Raw genomic sequence first — 20,977 nt, forward strand, 5'->3', positions numbered from 1 at the left:
AGAGAAGTTAAGTGACTTGCCCAAGATCACAGAGCGAACATTTGGCACAGCCGTGGCACTTGGTAATTGGCACTACTTACGGTTTGACAGCCAGTTATGCATTCTCTAAAAGGAAGAGTTCTTGTTCTTATAGAGTGCTGGTGAGGAGGTGAAAGAGCTCTTGCTCCACTGCTAACTGACCTCAGTTTTCCTTCTTTATTTCCTCAGGTGAAGAGCTTCCTTTAAAATTTTAAGACACAGAAAACTGCTTGTGATGCTTCTTCCTCTGACTTACCCTTCTCATTTTTTCCTACAGTCCTCCAACCCTGTTCAGCGCCATAGCTCTTTGAGTTTAGGTGGGACAGACAGTGAAGATGAACAGGTAAATATATCTATGTAATGTCTAGTCTGGTCTCTAGCTGGTTTCAGTGTTTCTCCAGAGAAACATCCAGGATCACAGATTCCTCTGGTCTTCTACTTAGCAATTCCTACCTGATCTCTTCCAGTTAGTTTCCTTTGGTATTAATCCTCTCCTCAGACATCAACAGGGAATCCTAACGTTCTAAACCACAAGCCCTTCTGCACCAACGTTTTTCTTCCATGCCTTAAGGATATGAAAAAGAATGGGAAGTCGAAGATGTATAGACACACAGTAGTTCTGGGCTTTAGCTGTTAGGGTATTAAGAAAAATGTGTAATTAAACAGTTGGAATGCTTACAAATGGGACTTTATCCATTTTGACAACAGCCTCAGTTCCAACGATTGAGGCTTGAAATTGATCTGTAAATCCATTTTCCATTTGGGAATCATTTGGGTTAGTAGAGCCCTAACACCTGACTTTGCAAGTCGTATTGAACAACTGTCCCTTCTAAGTTCCTAAATTTAAGACATAGGTCTCAATTTTCACTTGAGTGACCACACTTTCAATTTACCTTTTTCCCTGAAATAAACTTTTACACAGATTTCATTTACGTACACAACAGGGTAAAGACTGCCAGCAACTCTTGAGGAAAAACGTTATTCTCTGCGTAGTACAAATCCAGTCAGTTAGCTAGATGAGTGGACCTAACTAAGTACAAACAACTTGCTGTTCTGTAGTTGACTCAGTTGATTCAGGACAGTGTAACCTAAACTTGATCCTTTCTTGGGGATTAGAACTCCTCTTTCTCCCCGAAGTCCCCAAGACTGCATTTCTCAGCAGGGTTTAATTTGGCCATGCAGCTGAGCTTTAAGATTCAGCTCAAGGTAAAAGCACATCTGAGAATGATAGGCAATGAAACCCACCTCGTGCCATTTCTGCGGTGCTAGGGCATGTCGCTCTGAAGCAAGAGAGGCCACTTTCAAAATGGAGGCTCCGCAGAGTATAGGGCCTGGAACCTCCCATCCAGAGTTTGGGACAGATCCTGTTCCTTGTGAGCTGTAGTCCGGGATCAACTAGACCAGCCAAGACAAGTTTTTGTAACAATACAGCGAGTAGTCGACGCCCCAGCCTGCCACACGTGGACCTCACACATGAGCCCTACACATGGGCCCCAGGCATCATAACTACCAAGGCTGAATGATGCCTCCCTTTGGTCTGAGCCCAACATTACATTCCTTTCCCCCTCATGAAGGTTCAGAGTTTTAGGCATCGATCAGGTTCAGCCTGTTTCCCAGGTGTTTGAGGGGAGAGAGAGGAATTTAACTGTAGCCGCTAACTGGAGACAGTCCCACTTCTGAACAAAGGAGGAAGGATTGAAAACATCTCTTCCTTTCTTGATCTCTCTATCAGTCTATTCAGGAAATGTTGGCTTCGATAAAGAATGAGAAAGAAGCAGTGGTCCCTGTTTGGTCATTAACCTGCTGGGAAGGGATGGCCTCTGCTTTTCCAGGCCTTTTTACAGGGCAGTTAATAAACTCCTGGGTCCATCCCAGTCAATCTTTCCAATTCTGCTCCAAACAACATTAGGAAACTGGGTTCTCCCCACCAATTCCTGGGAACCTCCTGACTTCTGAGGAAGTGGAAAGACACACTGATATTCAGAAACATCATCTGCTTACTGTATTAAAAGACATTGTCTTTACAGTTCTGTCTTGGACTCAAGGCATAGGAAGGGAAGTTTAAAATCATTTTAGCAAATTCACTGGTAAGCTTCAAGGAAGTTGTAAAAAAACCCCGCCAAAAACAACCAAAAAATGCCCTGAGGCTTCTTTGATTCACAGGCTCGCACTAATGTAATATATCTGATGGGAAATGGGTTTGATAGCTGCTCTCCAATTCTTTAACCGGGTTTAAGACCAAATGGAGAGTGATGGCTTGCTCCCAGGGCCAGTGTATAAAGATTGTTTAACGTGCTTTAGGCAAGCAGATGGAGGCTGATGGTTTTTATTAAGTTTGATGGGCTCTTGGCTTGGGCCATGATTGAGAGCAGATATGTTCTGTGCACACTGGGCTAGAAATTGTCAGGTTTTAGAGAGCCTGATTTCTTTTTAATGCTAAAGGGTGCATTTCACCAGGGTAGGCAAGGCTTTCATCTGGAGTCTTCATACCATAAGGTTTTTGGAGCCTACTAAATTTTAAATATTTCTTTATTAAATCCATATTTGCCTGATGTCAAGCCTAAGGAATTGAATTTTCATGCAAACAAAAGATTGCCTGACACCACAGGCCTCTTCCCTCCCTTTTTCCATTTCCTTTCAGCTTCTGGCAGTTCTCCAATAAGATCTAAGGATCAGCCTCCCCCCACCCCCATATACTGCCTCATCCCTGGAGGAAACATATTTGGACTAAAAATAAGATTATTATTGGTGTAAAGCCTGAGACTATTAATGAAGTAAGGCTGGTGGTTGGGGTGGGAAGAGAGAAACCTGAATAATGAACTAGGATGTTGCAGTGGGTAATAAGAGGAATGATGGGCAAAACCATCAATAATGTCCCGCTGCCTTCCCTGTTACTTTTCCATTGATCCAACTGGGGGGTCAGATACCACATCACTTAAATGTCTGAAGTACCTTTCGCGCACACAAGACTGTGTTACGTGCCTGGCTCTTAATAGTAAGGGGAGCCCGCGGATATCTCTTGAGACAGGATAAAGCTCGGCAGAGAAGCCAGGAGGAGATTCCATAGTCTCACACGTAGGTGCAGTTCAAAAGTCCACACGCATCACACCATGCTTGAGCTGTGAGTGGTGTCTGCCGTGTGAATAGATGTGGTGGGCCCTGGACTGACCCCATGCCAAATAATAATAATAACGATACTCGTTAAGTGCTTACTATCTGCAAGATATTGTATTAAGAGCTGGGGTGAATACAGTAATTTGGGTTAATAATAATAATAATGTTGGTATTTGTTAAGCGCTTACTATGTGCCGAGCACTGTTCTAAGCGCTGGGGTAGACATAGGGGAATCAGGTTGTCCCACGTGGGGCTCACAGTCTTAATCCCCATTTTACAGATGAGGGAACTGAGGCCCAGAGAAGTTAAATGACTTGCCCACAGTCACACAGCCAACAAGTGGCAGAGCTGGGATTCGAAGTCATGAGCCCTGACTCCAAAGCCCATGCTCTTTCCACTGAGCCATGCTGCTTCCCTGTCCCATGTGGGGCTCCCAATCTTAAACCCATTATACAGATGAGGGAACTGAGAAGTGAAGTGACTTGCCCAAGGTCACACAGCAGACAAGTGGTAGAGTTGGGATATGATCCCAGGACCTTCTGACTCCCAAGCCATGCTCTATCCACTAGGTCACGTCCCCTCCACCCCCAGCTCGTCCCTGGATTCTGCCGCTTGACTACCTCGGGGGAAGGGGAGTCAATGGGAGCAGCGTTCTAGCTTCCACTACTTCCAGCTGGGCTTTCATTGCAACTTCCTCATCCTAATGTTCCCCTGAGGCTGAACAGGGTCACCTGCCTTTTGGGCACTGAAGTAATGAGATCTATGCCACCTATAACTGCCTCCTCCTACGCCACCCAAGTAAGTGTAGCTTAAGGGGAGCATTACAAGGAATGGGGCGCCACAGGAACTGTTGCCTCTGACCCCGCCCCACCCTCAGATTAGGAGGCATGTGAACAGCAACCAAATTGTACCCACACATTTTCCCAGTACCACTGGGCGGGATGCAAATGTAAAAACATGACACTAGACATCATTTCTAGGAAGAAATTCCCAGCATTCCACCATCACTTCTACTCTCTAGCTGAAGGAGGACTAATTAAATTCTACTCCCTTGAAAGAGGGACAAAATGGAATTTTCCTTGTCTTCTGCCGAGTTTTATCCAGGCTAGGCAAAGAGATTCTGTGGTCTTCCCTTCTTATATAAGGGAAAGGGGGAAAGTGGGAATGAGTGATTCAATGTTCCAGACTATAGAAGAATGGTATGGTGGACAGTGTATGGTAATAAGGAGATTTCTCTCTTCCCTTCCGCAGATCTCCTCTGACACTTCCTCCAGGCCAATCAGCCCTTTGTCCGCACCCGGGATGCCCACCTCTCCTGCCAGTTTGCTTGTGGTAGATTTCAACACTCCGGCCAGCCCCTTTGCCTGCTTGGATACCTCAGCCGCTCGGCACAAGATCGCATTAAACCCTCGGAAACAAAGATCCTTGGCCAATAGGAGTCAGCAAATGTCTGTAAGTGTCAGTGGACTCCAGGGACTCCTGACCTTCATTGGGAGCTGTGCATCTTCAAGGCACAGTCCAGAAATGGGAAGCAGCAGCTCAGCAGCAAGGGATGCATGGGGAGAGGGAAGAACATGGAGAGAGTATCAATCTTTGAGAAAGTTAGACTGGGTGGTATGCTCTATGAACTGGGTCCCATATTGTCTGGATAAATGGGTAGAGTTTTATCTTCTAGAATGTGAGCCCGTTGTGGGCAGGGATTGTCTCTATTTGTTGCTGGAATGTACTTCCCAAGTGCTTGGTACAGTGCTCTGCACACAGTTAGCACTCAATACGATTGAATGAATGAACGAATTATGCTTATTATTTTGTGTCTTAGGAAGCACTGTGGCCCAGTGGAAAGGAAAAGGCTGGGAGTCAGGAGGCCCAGCTTCTTATCCTGGCTCTACTACTTGCCGGCTGTGTGACTTTGGGAAAGTCATTTAATCCCTTTGGTCCTCAGTTTGCTTATTTTATTTATTCATTCAATCGTCTTTGTTGAGCTCTGTGTGCAGAGCACTTTACTAAGTGCTTGGGAGCTCATCTGTAAAATGGGGCTGAAATATTCATTTTCCCTCCCTCTTAGACTGTAAGCCCCGTGTGGGACAGGGACAGTGGCCAATCTGATTATCTTGTAACTGCCCTAATGGTTAGTAAAGTGCTTGGCTCATAGTAAGTGCTTAATAAATATGATTTTTATTATTGGTAGTAATATTAGAAATATTGGAAGAGTAGTAGTAGTAGTTGTGTGATTTACAGGTGAGTGTGGTGCAAAATAACATTCTCTATCATTTAGTACTAAACTCTGTTACAAGAGTTATTTCTTTGGGTGAGTACATTTATTACGAGATCAAGAGAAGACTTCTCTTCTTCAAATATGTAGAGCAAATATTTCTATTTCCGCAAAGGAGACAAAAGATCTTTTCCTGTGCTTGCTTCTCTGATGTTAATGTTATATTATAATTATCTGGAAATATTTATTCTGAGCCAATTTCAACCAATTAGTTTTTTTAAAGGTTGAACGTTTCTTCCTTCCACGCTATGAAACAGAAATTTCCTTTTTCCTTCAGATATGCCCTGGAAAAATACAGTTCATATTTTGAACTATATTCCCTGAAACAAAGCCAGACAAAATTTGGTGCTGGCTCTGAAGGCAATAAATAGATGGAAGTACAAAATTAAACTATTTTGCCCATGGCAACCTTTTGTCAAATCCATTGCTGACATTTTCAGATTCACTGCATTTTGTGAAACATCAGAGTTTTTTGATGTGATGTTAGAAAGGTTGGCAGTATATAATTCATTCAATCATATTTATTTAGCGCTTACTGTGTGCAAAGCACTGTACTAAGCACTTGGGAAAGCACGATACAACAGGGTTGGTGGACACATTTTCTGCCCACCATAAGCTTACAGTCCAGAGGGAGGGACCAGAAACTGAAATCTTGACCTAACAATTTAAAACCAACATAAAATTGCAAAGTATGTATGATATTATTTGATGCTTTAAAAAATCAAATTTTAATAGTATTTTTTTCAGTTTTTAACAAAGTAGTCATGGTTCTTGGTCCTGTCACTTGGTGAGATTTTTCATCAAGGAAAACACAGAAGTGGATGGTAGAGAACTCAGAATTTTGAATTAATCTCTTCCATTGTTTTAGGTGGATCCACAAGAAAAGGAACCAAGTCTTCCTGTGATTACAGAAGGAGAGAACATCACAACTAAACTCCTGGGCTCTGACCAAAGTATCCAAGACTTGGAAGGTAAACCCATGCCTGTTAGATGTTTTACTATTTGACCAAGTCAGTTGAAACTGCAAACTCATTTGGGAAATATATTTTACTGGGATCCTTCTAAGACAATTTTCATTTTTTTTCCTGGCAACTCTAAGTATATTCTGAGTTAACTCAGAAGATCATAAATTCTTAGAAGTATTTCTGGTTTTTAGTGCAACCAGAAAAAAGGGAGAATTGTCTTCTAAATCCAAATCTAAATTTAATTCTAAATCTCTTTGCTTTAGCAAATATTGCTTGGGGTGAGAACCTCATTAGAAAAAGAGGTAACAAACACACCATTGTAATATATGACTATGTAATTATCTTTGGCTAAAATGAGCACTTGTAGTTTTTTTGAATTTTATAAACTTACTAGATCAAGCTTTTATTTGTAGTCCAATAGGGAGAGATCATCTAAAGATATGAAAATGTAAATGATTCATTTTTTATATTAATTCATTGAACGTTGTTTAGTGAGCATCTGCTGTATGGGTCTGAATAAACTTGGCCCATGGTCCTCAGGGTGTTCATATGCTAACGTTTCAAGACTACCTCTCTCTGAAATAATCATAGAATTCTCTAAAGAGAAAAAGACTCCCTCAAATCAGAGGTTTAGCCACAGTACCGTGCCCTGTTTGATTTAAAACAATCCAAGAATTAGATCTCTTCATTTGTATTTCAGATTAGTAAAATAACCCAGTTTACTCCAGGTTAGGGAAATGTGGGTAGTGGCCCTTGTACCCATACTCAATGACCCGTTTCACTGGCCTTCATATCTACCCTCCCCCATCCTTTACTGACTTATAGGCCACAATAACTATAGCATTTATTAAGTGCTCACAGTGTATGAAACATTGTACTAAAAGTCAAGAGGGACACATGCACAGTCATTCAACCATGGTCCTTGGCCTTCGAGAGAAGCACAAGTCCAAAAGCCAGGAGGACGGACAGATACACTTGCAAAAAGAACTAAATTCAGCAGTTCAAAAACAAAACCAGTACAAATACCGGTGCCTTGATGGTTGAGCTGTGAGAGGCCCCATCTCCTTGGGCTCCTCACAGCTCCAGTCAGAGCCATACCACTCTGTCCTTCCCAAGAGGTCACATGTGAACTGTCACCTACACTGAGAGACGTACGTAGATGAAGAAAACTATGTAAGCAGGTAAGGAGATTGTGGGAGGGAGGAATAAGGAGACAGGAAAGACCTAAAGGGGTGGAAGGAGAGAAAAAGTGAAGTGGGGAGTCTCACACGCTTTCCTTGATTGTCCTATGAGCTGATTAGGGCTTCACCCATAGCCTTTTGCATTTTTGTGTATAAATAAAAGTAAGGTGAGCAAACTTTAGGAAACAGAAACCATCATCAAGTGGAATATTCAACTATTGTCGTTCAAGGAACCCAACGTACAAAATGTCAGGCAAGATTTTTTTTGTTATAATCCAGGAAAAAGTCATAACATGCTTTTTTAGTCTAAATAAGGCAAAGGCACTTAACTTGGTAAATGGTCACAAAATCCGTAAATAACTACAATTACAGACATGATTTTTTCCATCAAAATTCACCAATTTGCTAGATTAGAAGCAAAATGAGCTGTGACATTAAGCATGCTACATTTAGTTTAAGCTCAATAAATTACTTGAGTACAAGTGAAACATCGGCTTATCTGTGGTTTAGATATCAGGGGGCAGACTTCTCTGAAATGAAAAATTTGGTAAGCTATAGAAAATGTAATAATAAAACCCTGTCATAAGTTTTGGGCCATCTTGTCATTTTCTCTAGTCATTAATCATGCAATTGCTCCATTAGGCATATAGAATTTGGGTTGAACTCATCCACATTTGCTATCCCTACCCCTGTGTAGCCTTCCTTACTGCCTCACTAGGGTAAGAATGCAAGGATCAGCCTATAACTAAGTACAGAAGACTGTGGAAATGAAACCATAAAGGACTAAAAGAAGAGACAAAGAATTTGCACTTATCTGAGGCTTTGGAGACTGCTTTTTATTAGGCCTCTGGGCACAAGAACTCATGCCTGACTTTTATTGCTGCTACAGGATATTTCGATGCTTAGTTTGAAATCCCAACCAAACCTGTAAGTGAAGTAGCTCAACCTCTAGATAAGGCAGGTGATCATCAGGCACAGGAATGAATACCATATTAACAAGGAATGGGTTTCTCATTCAGTTATTTGTTAAAGGTTACAGTCAGCCATTGAGGACTCAAGCTTACCAAGAAAGTCTGTTCTACTCTCCCTGCTCTGCAATGCAATCTCCGTGGTGGCACCTCACCACTTTCTTGTCTCTAGCGCTTTAGGAATGAGAAGATGTTTGATGTTCATGCAGTCAATTAATTGTATTTATTGAGCGCTTACTGTGTGCAGAGCCCTGTACTAAGCACTAGGGCGAGTACAATATAACAGAGATGGTAGACATGTTCCCTGCCCACAATGAGCTCACAGTTACCATTCTGTCGCCACTATGCTTTGGAGGCCACAAGGGGTGAATGGAGATGACCAATTGACTTGACACTGGATACTGAAAAACCATCTCAGTCATCTCCAGTCCATGATAAACCCAGCCTAATAGCATAGAAGCAAACTGGGATGCATTTAAAGACCAACCCACAGGGATATCAGCTCCTCCCCTACTTCAAATGGTCTTTGTCACCCTTATATATCACACAAATCTCTGCCTCTAATTCTGGGAAATTCAGGCACAGATGGCTGAAGAATGAGCCTTAGTTTTGGCAGGGTGTAATTACTGGAAGAAATCTGAGCACAAATTATTTTTTTCTCCCTACTCGACATAGGTTCATCAGTCCAGGAACATAGCAGTGTAACTGAGATTCGTGCTGAGAAGACGTCAGACCCAGATAATAACATGGATGCAACAGCAAGCCAAGGCTACCAGGCTTCTGCTACTGGGGGACCTGACTGTGTGCTAGGGGAAGCTGACGTTTCAAGGACAGATGATGCAGACAATGAAACTATCCCCTGTCCAAAGGGGCAGAGGGACCAAGCAGCTTGCTCCCCTTCTGAGATGGCCAGGGAACGCAAACTCCGGCGTCCGAGCCCTACGCAAAAAGATGTTGAGCTTCTCTTGTCTCCACAAGTGGAAATAGATGGATCTGGGGAGACGTCATCAGATCTACTTAGTGTGGAGAAGGGGGATGCAGATAGTACTTTAGAAGCCGATTGGGTGTTGTTATCCAAACCCAGGGTTGGAGCCCTGAAGGAGCCCAGTGGCAGTACCAGGGTAACATTAAAGGAGGGACTATCTTTAGCTCACAAAAACAACTGCAACTCCGCTCTTCCAGACATCTCACAGGTTGTGTTGCCCCATTCGGAGACTACGTCTCGGGCAGAGAAACCGGCGGCAGAATGTGCCGCCTGGATAGAGCCTGGAAATCCACAGATCACCAGGGAAGATGTGGAAGTGTCAGCAGTATTGGAGGCGCAGGTAATGGGAAGCGCCACAACCCAGCAAAAAGGCCCAATCCCCCCAATCCCTGGAGTGAGCGGCCGTCTCTCTTCCAGGAGACTGTCCGAGGAGTTGCGCCACAAAAGGGAATCACCACGCCTATTCCCCAAACCCAGCCGAGAGGACCCGCCTCTCGCCTCCACTCCTGAGACCTTAGACAAGCCTTTGGTGAGACGCCAGGTCTCCTCACATTCAGCAGATGCTGCTTCCGAGCAGCTTGTTGGGGCAGGTGATGAGGGCCCAGCTCAATCAGACTGCCCAGCCTCTCAGGTGCAAGCCGGGAAACTCAACCAGGGTCATGAAGACCCTGCCAAGAGCCCCCTGCCATCAGCTACAAAGCCAGTGAGGTTCACCATTGCCCCTGCCTGGCAGAGGTCCATTTCAGGGGGCACTGCATCGAAGGAAGAATCCTGTATTGGAAACTGCCCATCTCCTATAAAACCAGAATTATTTGAAGGAACAGCCCGGGAAAATACCCCGCTTGACGATTCAACAAGTGAACCCGCTAAACCCAACCCGGAAGATTCTGAGGGCAGTGAAAGAAATAACGGCAGCTGCCCTGGTTCCCCCACTGCGTGGGCTGATTTTGAAAACCCCTTTGGGGTCAAACTGAGAAGAACCTCTTCCTCAAGGACGTATGGTGGCGAAAAAGGACAGAGAGAGTCTCCTAAGCCGGCATCGTTCCCCATCTCTCCAGCTCCTTCGGCTTCAGTGAAAGAGGATCCGAAGCCCAGTGGGACTGGAAGAACTGCACAGAGACTCCCAGCCAGCACCAAATGCCTCTCTAAAAAGTCAGACTCAGAGGAGGAAACCAACTCTACAACTAAAGCTGGGGACATGACAAAGAAGCAAGACACCAGCAAGCCCTCAGGTATGTGTTCACTTCTGACACAGTGGCTGCCTGCAGCCTGGCCTCAATCAGGCACATTTCCCCTGCCACCCACGCAAGAGGTGGGTTTGGCTTCCATGTATCCATATGGATCCAGGGGCTCTTGAAGAATAAACACGTCCAGTGAGGTGTGTTGCCAAGTAGGAATGCTTTGGCAAGTTATTTGCCCCAAATCGCAAATACAAGCCCTTCTTCTCTACCACTGGAAATTAATGATATTTATTGAGCGCTCACTGTTTACAGAGCACTGTACTAAGTGCTTGCTCTCAAATAAAAGCCTATGTTTAATCGTCCCTACTCTACTCCAGACACTCCTCTCACCCTCCTGCTCGGGTTTACTCTCCTTCAGTCAATCAATGGTATTTATTGAGCACTTTGTGTGCAGAGCACTGTACTAAGTGCTTGGGAGAGTACGATGCAGTGGAGTCGGTACACACAATCCCTGCCCAGAAGGAGCTAACAAACTAGTCTCAAGCAGTAAACAGGCTTCTTGCCAAGCTCCAACAGCTTTTCTTGTGTGGCCCTGTAGTGTTGGGCAAGTCTGTGGATCCACTCTGCTGGTCCTGTGTATGTCTGCATCCTCCCTGACTCGGTGTGTTTGTCAGCATGTGGAATGCTCCACTTCATGCATCTGCCTGTGTGTCCACTGCCGTAGGCCTGGCCCATGCCTATGGATCCAACATCCACTTCCCCAGCCCTGATTGTGTCTGTGTCTTTCTTCTCCACCCTCCCTTCCTCCCCCACCCACTCCAGGACCCCTGTGTCAAATACACCCAGTGCTCAAAACAAAGAGTTGGCGCCTTTGTCAGAGGCTTGGCTAGTCTTCTGAGTGCTGATTACCCTATCGGGTCATCTCTTCCCCTATTCTGCCACCTTGTGGGGGCAGCATAGGCAAATCAGAGGTTCCTCACCCTCTACTGTGAGACCAAATCCCTATAGGGAGTCCTTGGAAAATTCAGGAATGCAGCCCTCCTCTAAGTGAGGCTTTCTTGAGCATGCTGCCTCACGATTGTCTAAGCCTGTTTGCCTGCCTTCCGTTCCAGGTGAAGAAGGTTTACTCAAAGCAGAGTAAACCTATTACAGGCTTCCCTCCCACTCAAGGTGAGGGGCTGATGACATTCTAGCATACACCTCCAGAATCCAGAGCTCTGCAGAGGTGACGTTCTGCAGGAAGATCATCCAGAAAGGTCCCTCTCTCCCGTCGCCCCCACACAGAGAGGACTCCATTTAGACCCAAGGCTCGTTTGGAATTAGCAAATTTATCACTGACTCAATCTCTTCTTCCTTTTCAATGTTGGCTCTTGATGCAAAGTGATCTTTTTCCAACAGTTTTTGGTGGGCAACTCCCCACAATTCAGAACTCATCTGAAAAGTTGGAAAACTGGGCCCCAATGATTTCAGTACTGATTTTAACTGAGTTAGTCATTGAAGGCTGTTTAAATTGGAATTATCAGCTGAAATCCCTGGCAAGTCCTCTTGCATTTTCTGCAGGCTTTGCAGCCATGAAATTCTCATTGACATTCAGGGAAGCTCCATCTATCCAGCCTCCCTCTGACTAGGCAATGAGTAAAGTCCATACAGAGCCGTTTCTCATTTAGCAGGATTCTAGGTTTTTGCTTTTTTTTTTTTGGCTAGATACCCAAAATGTAATTTCTCTCATGAATGAAATATTGTGGTTTAGGCCAGGGCTTTTCATCATTTTTTTTTGAGAGTATAACTCAGGGGCTATTTGGATTTCATCATATTCCGCCAGAAGCTCTCCAGTCAATCAGTCATATTTATTGAGCGCTTACTGTGTGCAGAGCACTGTACTAAGCACTTGGGTGATATACTATAATAAAGTTGGTAGACATATGCCCTGCCCACAACAAGCTCACAGTCTAGAAGGGGATCCCCAGTAGACCCTCTAGTAGATGAGGGGGAAATCATTTATTCACAATGGAGAATTAGTCAGAGCTTAGCTAACTTTAATAATTAACCAACTCCTTACATTAGAGACCTAACAGACCCATAAAGCAAATAGGAAGCAGTGGATTGTTTTCATCCTCTCTTAGTGAAACACTTACTCAGTGTTTTTAGTTATTTACCCCAGGGACTTGTACCAAGTAAGACCTGGGATAAGACCCGGGATGTTAGTTCTTCTACCCAGTCAATCAGCAGTATTTATTGAATGGTTACTTTGTGCAAAACAGCGTACTAAGTACTCAGGAGAATACAGTAGAGAAAGTTGTCATGATCCTGGCCCTCCAGGCATTTACAATCTAACTTACAATCAACCCCTAGTTGAAATATTTTGGCTCAGACAAATTAAAATATGATTCTAAAGATATCCCTCATATTGTAAAATAAAGGACTATCTTCAATACATATTTAGTTTGTATATTCCCAAGTGTCCAGGACAGTGCTCTAAATAAAATAAGTACTGAGCAACAAATATAACTACAACAACAATAATAACAATCTCACTCTATAAAGAAATAAGGTAGTTCCAGTGAAAGCCTACTGTAACACCACCATCAAGAGTCATGAATAGGGTCCACTGACCAAGGAGCCATAGATTGCATTCATTCATTCAATAGTATTTATTGAGCACTTACTATGTGCAGAGCACTGTACTAAGCGCTTGGAATGTACAATTCGGCAACGGAGACATCCCTGCCCAGTCTAATCGGGGGAGACAGACAAAAACAAGACAACATAATCTTGATAAATAGAATCAATATCTCCATAAGTCCTATTGATTGTAGCCTTCAATGGCAAATCCAGGGGATTGGGGAGGCTGAGGGACAGTAGGGTGGCAGCAAGTTTTCAGGGAAAAAAGCCTAAGGAAACTACTTTTTCAGTTGCAAGCCACACACTCTGAGGCACTGTTGCAGCCAGGACCCACTATAGAGGCATTTCTTGCAAGGCCACAGGGGCTCAGAAGTGAGCTTTCCCCAGAAGTGGTTCATAGGCATGAGGGAACACTTTTACCACACTTTTATTTAACATAATGGGTGATAATGAGATGAGTGCCCACAAGTGGCACAGTGCCAAAATTCACCCCTTCATGGATCCCGGATGTGGCTCCTAAAAGCAACAAGTAGTTGCCTCAGGTTCTCTAGGGAGAGTCTGGAGTTAGAGGGGACCTTTGCAGAGCTTCCCATGCCTCCTGCTATGGTGATCCTGAAGCCTGTGGCCTAAGAGAAACTCCCAGTTCTTTCGGGATGGAGAGGCGGAAGGGCAGGTTGAAACTTGAAACATGTGGCAGGTCCAGATCTGTGAAATGAGCCATACTAAAGCTTTTGCAGTGTTTGTTTTCTGGGGTTGCTGCTGTTCTAGGAGATCACCTACTGTCATCTATTGATTGATTGTCCTGGGGTTGCTCCAACTGAAGGATATTACATTAACAGTCGCAGAAGCTGCTCTGGCTTGTGCATAGCAAATACTCTAGGCCAGGATGAAGTTTAAGTCTCCGACTTGAACTGCGGAAGTGAAAAAAGCTTGCAGTTTTAGGTTGTGCCCTTACAAAATGTAATCGCTTTGTGACTTAATTAAGCCTGCCTCCTTCCTTCACCTAGCTCTTTCTCTCTCTCCCCCTGTGTTATCTGCATTGCTCATCTCTGTAGTGACATCTGAAATTCATACAGAGAAGCAGCATGGCATAGTGGATAGAGGATGAGCCTGGGTGTCAGAAGGTCATGAGTTCTAATTCCACCTCCACCACTTGTCTGCTGCGTGACTCTGATCAAGTCACTTCACTTCTCTGTGCCTCAGTTACCTCATCGGTAAAATGGGGATTGAGGCTGTGAGCCCCATGTGGGACAGGGACTGTGGCTAACCTGATTTGCTTATATCCATCCCAGCACTTAGTACAGTGTCTGGCACACATTAAGCATTTAAATACCACAGTTATTATTATAAACCAATATAAATGACTAAACCCTGAATCCTGTTGGAGGCTTTTGATTGACTTGCATTCTGGGGGAACAGTAGTGAAACCCAGATATACATTTTCTCCCCCTTCAAAGTAATTTGGGCCTTAAACTGGGGGTCCATTTTCGGTACCAGCTAACCATGCTGTTACCTGTGCAAAAGCAGTAATGAAAAGCGGTTACTTTAGAAGCTTTAACAACAGGAGAACCCCTCTTGGGCTGAGAAAGATTAAGGCAGGAGAGTTATCACTTCAAATCGTATTAGGCTTAAAAGGGTTTAGAAATTATGGGGCAATGAAGGAAGTGAAAACCAACATTAGGCAGGAGACAGGGCCATCTAGTGCTAAGCTCCCTAGACAACGTCTGACTTTCTACAGCTTCCTCCGGATCTAAAATCCTGTAAATCCTTATTTCTTAGAAAAGGTTCCTAATCCTCCTTGGGAAATGGCATCCTCTGAACCTGCTTGGATCACTGTGGCAAAGCTAAAGCAGAAAGGTTTCCAGGGCCGTCCTCTTGCTAAAGGGCGTCACCCCGAGGACAGAGCTGTGCCGGACACTGAGAATGAGGAGGTACGACAGCACCGAGGGGAGGACTTGTGTGATCTGCCAGACCAGGGGGATGAGTGACCAATAGTCCCGGGCCCCGGGAGCCCCACACAGTATACCCAATACCCACACGGACATCCATCCTAGTTAGAGGTGAGCGGGTGGTCGGGCGGAAAGTGTGATAGACTGGTTCCTCCTATGTGGCTTTTAAAACAGGAACAAATGGGATGAAATGTAACTGGGCAGAAATCCCTGCTACAGGGAATTGGGAACCTGAGGATCTTGTATCAATCCTACCTTAGAATCACTGACTGGGTCTGCACCACTTTTGGAGCCATGCTTGTTTCCAATCAATTAATCAATCAATCCATGGGATTTATTGAGAGCTTACTGTGTGCGGAGCACTGTACTAAACTCTTGGGGGAGTATCATACAACAGAGTTGGTAGACACATTCTCCACCTACAAAGTTTTCCCAAAGGAGTAACCATCCCAAATCCAGGTGTTCTTAATGGCCCCAAAGGAACCTACCTCAAAGAGAACTCCCAGCAAAGCACATTATTTGGGGTTTGGGCTAAAGCCTTTGGGTTCAGCCTGTGCAAACAGGGATGGTTGTTTGGTAGGTAGGTACTCCTGCCTGTCACTCAGTTAAACCAAAAGAACCCAAGAAAAACAAACCACAGATCAATTTTGATATTAGGAAGTATTTTATACTTCCACCTGCTTGTCATGTTTGTATATTTTGTCAAAAGAGATAATATCGGGACATGAGAGGCTCTTTACTAGGAAGTTTTCTCTTCATTAGAATTAGGCAGAGGAGAATTTCCAAAAGTATTCGGTTCTCGTCCTGGATGGGTTTTTTTGGGGTGGTCGGGGGTGAGGTGGAGTTTGGTATTTTTGAACATGTCCCTTTTTGGATGGGCACAGGAAAAAGAACTCTGGGAAGTGGCCCTTTTTGGTCCTGGAGAGGAGATTATACAAACACCTTGTATTTCCAAAAGGGTGCATAGTGTCCAGAACAGACTGCTCAGTAATTATTTGTGATCTCACAATATTTTATGTCTTCATCTCTTTTCCTGCATGCCATTGATCCACATTTGGGTATCCAAGAAGGTAAACTATGCAAGTGAAAACCAATCAAGAAAGAACTCAGCATCCAGTTTATGTAAGGAGGACAAGACGGCCCACATGAAAATTGCCATTTCCTCCATAACAGGTAAAAAAAAACACCAGAAAAGGGAGAACATTGCTGTGAAAAAGAGAAAGTATACAAGCAGTCCCTAGTTCAGCATCCAAACTCCATGAATGTGTGATGAGTGCAAAATAGCAATCAATCCTCTAAATTGATTTTGAAAATGGCCATTATAAAACAAATACAGTAGTTATAGGGACTCCTAATTGATAGCAAGATGTTAGCGTGATATCATGCTAGTTGAATGCAAGTTCAACCAGCTGGTGTTGGGAATAAGGAAGTCGCAATGAACATTTTCTGATTTGGATATCACTGATGTTAAGCCCATGTTTTCGTATCCTGGAGCTCTGTAGACTTCATGTAATTACTGCACAAATTGATGCTTGGAGATTACAGATTCCCAGTTAAAGATCTGTTAATCAATCAGTGATATTTATTGAGTACTTCCTATGTGCAAAGCACTGTACTAAGCACTTGGGAGAGGACAATAGAATTAGTGGACACTTTCCCTGGTCATAACGAGCTTGTGGTCTAAAGGAGACCGTAAGAACTTGTTTCTTGGCCTAGCTTCCGTATCTGCAGGATTCCCTTTCTACAAAAAAGGAGAACTGGCCCTGCCATTAGAACTGAGTGGATATTGGGAGAGATTCTCCATGAAGATCTGCTGATGTTATTATGTTGAGCCTGTACTGATGATGGTGTTTATTAAGCCCTTACTATGTGCCAAGCACTGCTCAAAGTGCTGGAGTAGATAACAAGGTTATCAGTTGGTCACTGTTCCTGTCCCACACACAATCTAAATAGGAGGGAGTAGAATTTAAGACCCATTTTACAGATGAGGAGGCACATAGAAGTTAAGGTGACTTGCCCAAGGTCACACAGCAGACAAGTGGTGGAGCTGGAATTTGAACCCAGGTCCTCTGACTCCCAGGCCCATGGTCCCTCCATTAGGCAATGTTGTTTTTCATGTTGGGCTTAGAGCAAAATTTAAGTGTCTTTACAGGCTGAGGGTTTTATGAAAGGCATTAGGTCTGAGTAATGGGAGTGAGGAATGTAAAAGAGATAAATTTAGTCTGTGGGGGTAACATTTTCATTTTCATTTTTGAGGCTAGTCAGTTTCCAAAATGGAAGTTAGAGGGCTTTGAATGTGTGAAGACAGCCCAAATTTCCTGTTGACCTGCCTGCTGTGACTGCTGCAACTTCTCATGGCAGTTCAGGAGGGAGGTTTAAATGCTCTGCCTGGATCTGGAAAGGATTCCCTAATAAACCCATTCTTTCCAAGCTGAGCAAAAATGGCCAAGTCTTGTAACTGTAGAATAGCTGAGCAGTGGGGAGACTTCCTTGGAAAAAGTCAGTTTTGGAGAGGATTCTGAGAACCTCCCTCTGGGCTTAATGGCCAAGAGCTCTTGGAGAGCTTGCATTTTAGAAGGTCTGCTTCCAGTTTTCAAAACAAGATGTGATTCTTGATGCTGATTCTAGACATATTCCATACCCCAACCCAGGAAGGAAGGGGATTCTAATTTTGGGTAAGAATGGTGAAAAATGGAAAGAGAAGGGGCCTGGGAGTCAGAGGACCTGGGTTCTAATCCCAGCTCTGCAAATTGCTTGTTGTGTGACCTTGGGCAGGTCACTTAACTTCTCTTTGCCTCAGAGTTCTGCCTCCTACATAGATGGTGAGCCCCATGTGGGGCAGGGACTGTGTCAAACCTAATTAATTTGAATCTACCCCAGTGCTTAGAACAGTGTTTGAAACATAATAAACTCTTAACAAATACCATTAAAAAAAGTGAAATAACTTCATCAGACTGACGTGGGTCTTGTCTGCACTAACCACATTTTAAACAAGACTGCTTAATCTATTGATGGTGTTTGTGAACATAGTGGCTGCTACTCCGTTATTCTTGCTTTGCTTATCCAAGTTAGAGTTGAACCATGACTGCCAAAATTGCCTTACATCTTGAGTCTGTTAAAGATCCTTTGCCCTTCAGGGAAAGCCTAGTCCTCGTCTTAAATGCTAACTAAACTCTCTTTGAAGTGTGGGAACACACCAAAAAAGTTAGGTTCCAGTCACGTAGAGTGAAAGAAAGCAAAAGAGTATGGTGTAAATGTCATACTGAATTTCTCATGTGTTCTGACTCCCCATATGTATTATTTTTAGTCATTCCAGTTGAGCCTGGAGCTCAGGAGATATCATCTCAGGCTTCGGCCACTGAAAAGGAAATAAGACAATCCTCAGCTCTTCCAGTCCTGCCACATGGTCCCATGGAACCGCCCTGGCTCTCCCTGGCCAAGAAAAAAGCCAAAGCTTGGAGTGAGATGCCTCAGATTGTGCAGTAACAGATCAGCCGAGGGGCTGGTTTTTGTATTGCCAAGTGCTGTATTAATTCCATGTAGTGGTTTCTTTTCTGTGACCATTGTGTGCAATGAGAGCTTTCGAAACATTGGAAAAACAGAAAAACCGAATGCCACCGAATGTTAAACTGGAGTATATGCCAGCACCCAGACTCAGCATTTCACCTATAAAATTATAGAAAAACCGATTTTGTCTGATAGAAACTTTCTAAACTTTTGATTTAAGGAGCACTGTGTTTTAGAAGACGGAGGAAGTTTTTGGAGTAAACTGGGGGAAACAAAAGTCCATTATTTCTCTTCTCAGACTGCAGTGCAGTATTTCAGTTGAGATTTTCCAGGTGACTTGGTTTCTGGCAATGGCATTAGTGCTTGTGAGCCACGTGAAGCTCAGCATAGCTTTCACAGCTCTCTGGAATTGATAAGGGGGCCTGAGAATTGTTTTCATTTTATTGCTCTAAGCCCCACCTCATGGTAGTAGTTATACACAGTAAACATGACATTTCTTGAGGAATATCTTACTCCTTGGGTAGTTAGTCCATCAGCTTTTGGTCTTGGGCCCAAAGTCATCACCTGAGACCTTCTCTAATAGCCGAGAAGTGTACTGCCTGTCATATCCTGTTGTTTCAGTAGTTAGGATCTTGTGAAAAATTGAGGTTACACAGATGCCAAAAGCTATACTTTCAATTTCTGAAATACAAGTTCCTTTCTCCTCCTCTCTCCCTGGAGCATGAAGAAATAGCTTATGTGGTTTGAAAAAATTTTCTGACACCAAGATTGAAGTCAGTGTCAACAGAAAGCCAAATCCCCTGACCCCTATCCCCGCCTTTTTTTTTCTTTTAAGAATGAAGAACACTCTGGTGTTCAGGCTTGAAACCAGGTAGAAACTCTTGAAACTCTTCTATACCTGCTCCCTTTCTTTCAGCGACACTTGTTTAAAAGTTTGGATCCAACATTGTTATGAAAACCAAGGCAAAAAAAATTTGCCTACAGTCTAGTCTATTGATCTCTGCGTAGTCCTTTATTGACCATGGATGAGTATTCATAAGAAAAACATTTTACAATGTGAATTTTGAAACAATTTTTCTAACTAATGAGTTGTATTTGTTATTGGGAAAATTTTATTTTAGAGAAATAAACAAAATGAACTAACTCTCCTTCTGTCCCTGACCTATTCCATTCTCTACTCCCCCAAATAAAACACATACACACACACATACATTCATACACATGCACTCAAATCTGGACTGGGTTGATATTCTTTTATGATGTTGTTTGAGTGTTTCTCACATACTAGTGAAAAACTCCCTCCGCAGAGGGCCAAGTATTAACTTACTGGCTTAAATATCCACCCACACAGGTCTATGGCATTTTTAAAGAACCTTTGTATCCCTAGTGGTACTAAATACTGACTAAGCACATGGAATCTCATATATGAGTTATTCATTCCTTTGAGTCTTTGGTTTTAATTTCAAATCAGGATTCCCCACAGATAAGGATAGGACTCTGCTTAATTACCATTTATTTGGTTCTGAAGACTGAGTTTCACTAATTTACTAGTCTGGTGGAAGAGATTACTAAAATGATCTGTACAGCAGTTTGGGGCTTTGCTTGAAAATCATTGTATTTGACGTAATGTATAAAGATGTGAAAACTGGTCCTTCATGTAAAACTTGCACTTTTCATCCTCACTGCAACTTAAGCTTTTTTCTTGTTTTGTTTAGATTAGTTTCTGATACCTTCGCTGGTTACTCAGATCTTTGAATTGGTTTAGGTGTTTTAGCTCCTACCTTTACTTTTTCATTCCATTTGTATATACTGTGTATGTGATTCTAGCTTTGGAGAATCTGTTTACATTTACTTTCCCACAGTTTGTTTACTATTCAATGTTGTGCTGATGATGAGGGAGTCACAGAGTTTCCTGGAGGTCTGAAAATGTCTAACACCAGCTTCCGGGTCCCTTATTATATCCTCAAAAAATGCTGTGTAAAATAGATCGAATAAAACCAAGCTTCTCGTGTAGTCCTTCATTTTTTTAATGATGGGAGGTGAGTCAGACAAGACCCTACTGTCTCTGGCTTGACTGGTCAGAACCCTTCGAGTACTCATAGGATTTGGGTGAATTTTTATCTTATTAAAATTAAAGAGGTGCAGAGGAAAGGACACTGTTTTTTTATGGTATTTGTTAAGCACTTACTGTGTGCCAAGCATTAAGTGCCAAAGT

The 20,977-nt window shown here is 43.3% G+C and overlaps 1 protein-coding gene across 6 annotated transcripts in view; it reads left to right on the top strand.

The window, feature by feature from the left end:
- Positions 1-20,775, top strand: part of KIAA1210 (KIAA1210 ortholog) — a 129,253-nt gene extending 108,478 nt beyond the window's left edge. For 5 of the 6 annotated variants that reach the window (XM_029067494.1, XM_029067496.2, XM_029067495.2 and 2 more), the window contains 7 exons: positions 296-361; positions 4,384-4,584; positions 6,273-6,375; positions 9,194-10,735; positions 15,086-15,237; positions 16,323-16,428; positions 18,563-20,775. In XM_029067494.1, coding sequence (XP_028923327.1) covers positions 296-361; positions 4,384-4,584; positions 6,273-6,375; positions 9,194-10,735; positions 15,086-15,237; positions 16,323-16,428; positions 18,563-18,741 — 2,349 coding nt within the window. In that variant the 3' untranslated portion in view covers positions 18,742-20,775. The remainder of the gene's footprint in view (positions 1-295; positions 362-4,383; positions 4,585-6,272; positions 6,376-9,193; positions 10,736-15,085; positions 15,238-16,322; positions 16,429-18,562) is intronic. The other variant, XM_029067492.2, reaches the window with a different exon arrangement.
- The last annotated feature ends 202 nt before the right edge of the window (positions 20,776-20,977 follow it).

The sequence above is a fragment of the Ornithorhynchus anatinus genome, chromosome 6 (genome assembly GCF_004115215.2).
Source record: "Ornithorhynchus anatinus isolate Pmale09 chromosome 6, mOrnAna1.pri.v4, whole genome shotgun sequence".
Taxonomy (NCBI): Eukaryota; Metazoa; Chordata; class Mammalia; order Monotremata; family Ornithorhynchidae; genus Ornithorhynchus; species Ornithorhynchus anatinus.